This window comes from Cibotium barometz, chromosome 22 (assembly GCF_041138505.1).
Source record: "Cibotium barometz isolate CiBa-2024 chromosome 22, ASM4113850v1, whole genome shotgun sequence".
Taxonomy (NCBI): Eukaryota; Viridiplantae; Streptophyta; class Polypodiopsida; order Cyatheales; family Cibotiaceae; genus Cibotium; species Cibotium barometz.
Window position 1 is genome coordinate 24,685,812 of NC_141067.1, and position 2,424 is coordinate 24,688,235.

General features: G+C 40.8%; 1 protein-coding gene across 1 annotated transcript; it reads left to right on the forward strand.

Annotated features, from left to right (window-relative positions):
- Window positions 1–385: 385 nt before the first annotated feature.
- On the forward strand, window positions 386–1,085 carry LOC147626434 (EPIDERMAL PATTERNING FACTOR-like protein 8). Its single transcript, XM_086816925.1, has 3 exons — window positions 386–463; window positions 618–709; window positions 788–1,085. The coding sequence occupies exons 1-3, from the start codon at window positions 451–453 to the stop codon at window positions 986–988; spliced, it is 306 nt and encodes a 101-aa protein (XP_086673051.1). The 5' UTR covers window positions 386–450; the 3' UTR covers window positions 989–1,085.
- Window positions 1,086–2,424: the final 1,339 nt, after the last annotated feature.

Genomic DNA, 2,424 nt, shown 5'->3' on the forward strand with positions numbered 1-2,424 from the left:
AATTAGAAAAAGGCACTCTTGTTATAGCACCAATATGGGCTTTTTTATATGGGGGGTTCTGTACTCCCAATCCTAGGTTTTAGGCTAGAAGAAAACCAGTACAAAGGGTGACTTCAGGCCATATGAGAGTGTCTTTGATTGTCTTCACAAGTACCGGCAAGCCTTACTGTAGTGATGTGTTGTGCAGGAGGGCAGTTGAGGAAATGAAATCTACACCATGTTAGACAAAACTTGAGCTTTCATTAGATATGCTTTCCTGTATATTGATTTATCTCATCTCACTCTACTGTTGCTACTGCATCGGTATGTTCGTTGCATTGTTTTTGTAAGGCTTCTGTCGCCAATTTACTTCGTGCAAGGATGCTTGTGATGAAGCGCGGTGAGACATGGATTGTGTTATCCTTGCTTGTTTTCTGTGCTTTGCTACCACGAGCTGCAACGCTAAGGCGCATGCCTTCATCAGGTGAGATGAATGACTGATTACTATTAATTATATCCCGAGCTAAATCTGTTACATAATTTGTATGTTTGATGGCTAATTAGTTGTTATATCCTATGCTAAATCTGCTAAGTTTTTCAATTACTGATCAATACATTGCATTAACACTTGCATGTAGCCGTGGGTAATGATCAAGGGGCTCTCAACAAGCTTCCGCGGCATGATCGACGTATAAACCTAAGGTGGAACGGCGGCCCTAATGTGTTTCTAGTAAGTGTGATTATAACCCACCTTTGATCTAAGTAATTAATTATGTTTGTAAGCTTGGATACTACTGTGGTTATGCAGAGAGCGATGAAAGCAGATGCAGCTAATGCTGCGAAAAGAACACTTATTGGGTCTTCTCCTCCTAAATGTGTGAAGAAATGCGGCAACTGCAGGCCCTGCAAGAGCGTTATTGTTCCAATTCATATACCAGCATCGCCTCCAATTGATTATTATCCTGTAGCTTGGAGATGCAAGTGTAAAGGAAAGCTCTTCATGCCATAATTAGCATTAATTAATCAGTATGCTATAGACCCTAATGATTAATAAATCCAACTAATTATATATGTAATACTGATATATTTTAGTTAACCCATTATATTATTATGTTAATATACTTTAAATCTATCAGCTTACCACATGCTGTTTAGATTTTGCCGAGCAGCATGCAACAAGCTGCGTTTGCAACCTTTGTATTTACAATGTTTATTAGATTAATGCGAATAAAAGACTTAATCTTTCTTGATTAAGCGATAATAACTGTGAATCTCAGGGTTGTAATCTTGATAATTGTAATCTGAGGGTTGATTAGTGTATTAAGGTCTGGACAATAACGGTAATCTCAGGGTTGATTATTGGATTAATGTCTTTCCAAGTGATGTTTTGCGACAAAGCTTCAATTCTAGCGTGAAAGCTTTCCAGACGGAATCACGTGGGCAGGATCTATCATTCTCTTCAAAAGCGTTGGAAGGTGATAAAAAACAACTAATAAACTTCCGCGTCGCAGTTGTCTTCCATTTCAAGCCACTGTTTTGGACAAGACTGGGAATATATTGCGAAACTGTATATCTGTGAGAGAGAGAGAGAGTGTGTGAGTGTGTGTGTGTGTGTAGCCCGCGTTACAAGCACTCCTATAGCTACAGCTCATAGCCCGCATTCCAACGCAGTAACAGTAACGAAGGTTTTCTCCCGTTCACTCGAACTCCTAGGGTGGAGAAAAAAACAAATCCTGAAGCTTTTCTATCAACCGAGAAAGCTTCCAACTTAGCCCTGTGAGCCACTTGTAATCCAAAAGAAGTGTGACCAAGTAATCATTTAGATGCCCCCAACCTTAAACAACTCAGAATTACTAGCCTCCTCGACTAAAGACCAAGAACTACTATAGCCACACAGTATTCTCCACTCATAGGACTAGATGATGAACTTTGAAGCACACCAATATGGATAGCGGGTGAGACCCCCTCGTTCTTAGCTTTTTGACCCTGCCCAAAGTTGAGACCCTAGTCTATTGAGCTTCAAACCTAGTGACTATGGAACCTAGAACTAGTGTGCTTCTACTAGCTAGAGTGTGCCCTATGGTTCACTCACTTTTCTACTGACATTCTTGGGGCCCTTTGACTTAGAATGGCCTACTACATCATGAAAATAAAAGCATCAGTTCTCCTATGTGAGGTGGGCATTGATATCTCCCTAGAGCAACAGTTAGCCCCTCTTCTTCTGAGCAATCAAAAGAAGCTACAATAGAGTTCATTAAGGCTTTCCTTAGCCGGCCAGGTAGTGGTGGCAAACCACATTCTTCTTGCCACCATGTGGTATATCACTTCTTCTTGGGCCTTCTCACAAGCCTGCATTGTTCAGCTTCAACGATTGATTCACAAACTTCTGTGGGCTGGTGAGGACAGATTTGCAAGCAGTCTACTACAAGCTTGGGATCATCTCAT

Bases quoted from the DNA above. Each gene is read 5' to 3' on its own strand.
- LOC147626434 (XM_086816925.1), top strand. The intron at 710-787 runs GTAAGTGTGATT...GTGGTTATGCAG, and splicing joins GCGGCCCTAATGTGTTTCTA to AGAGCGATGAAAGCAGATGC.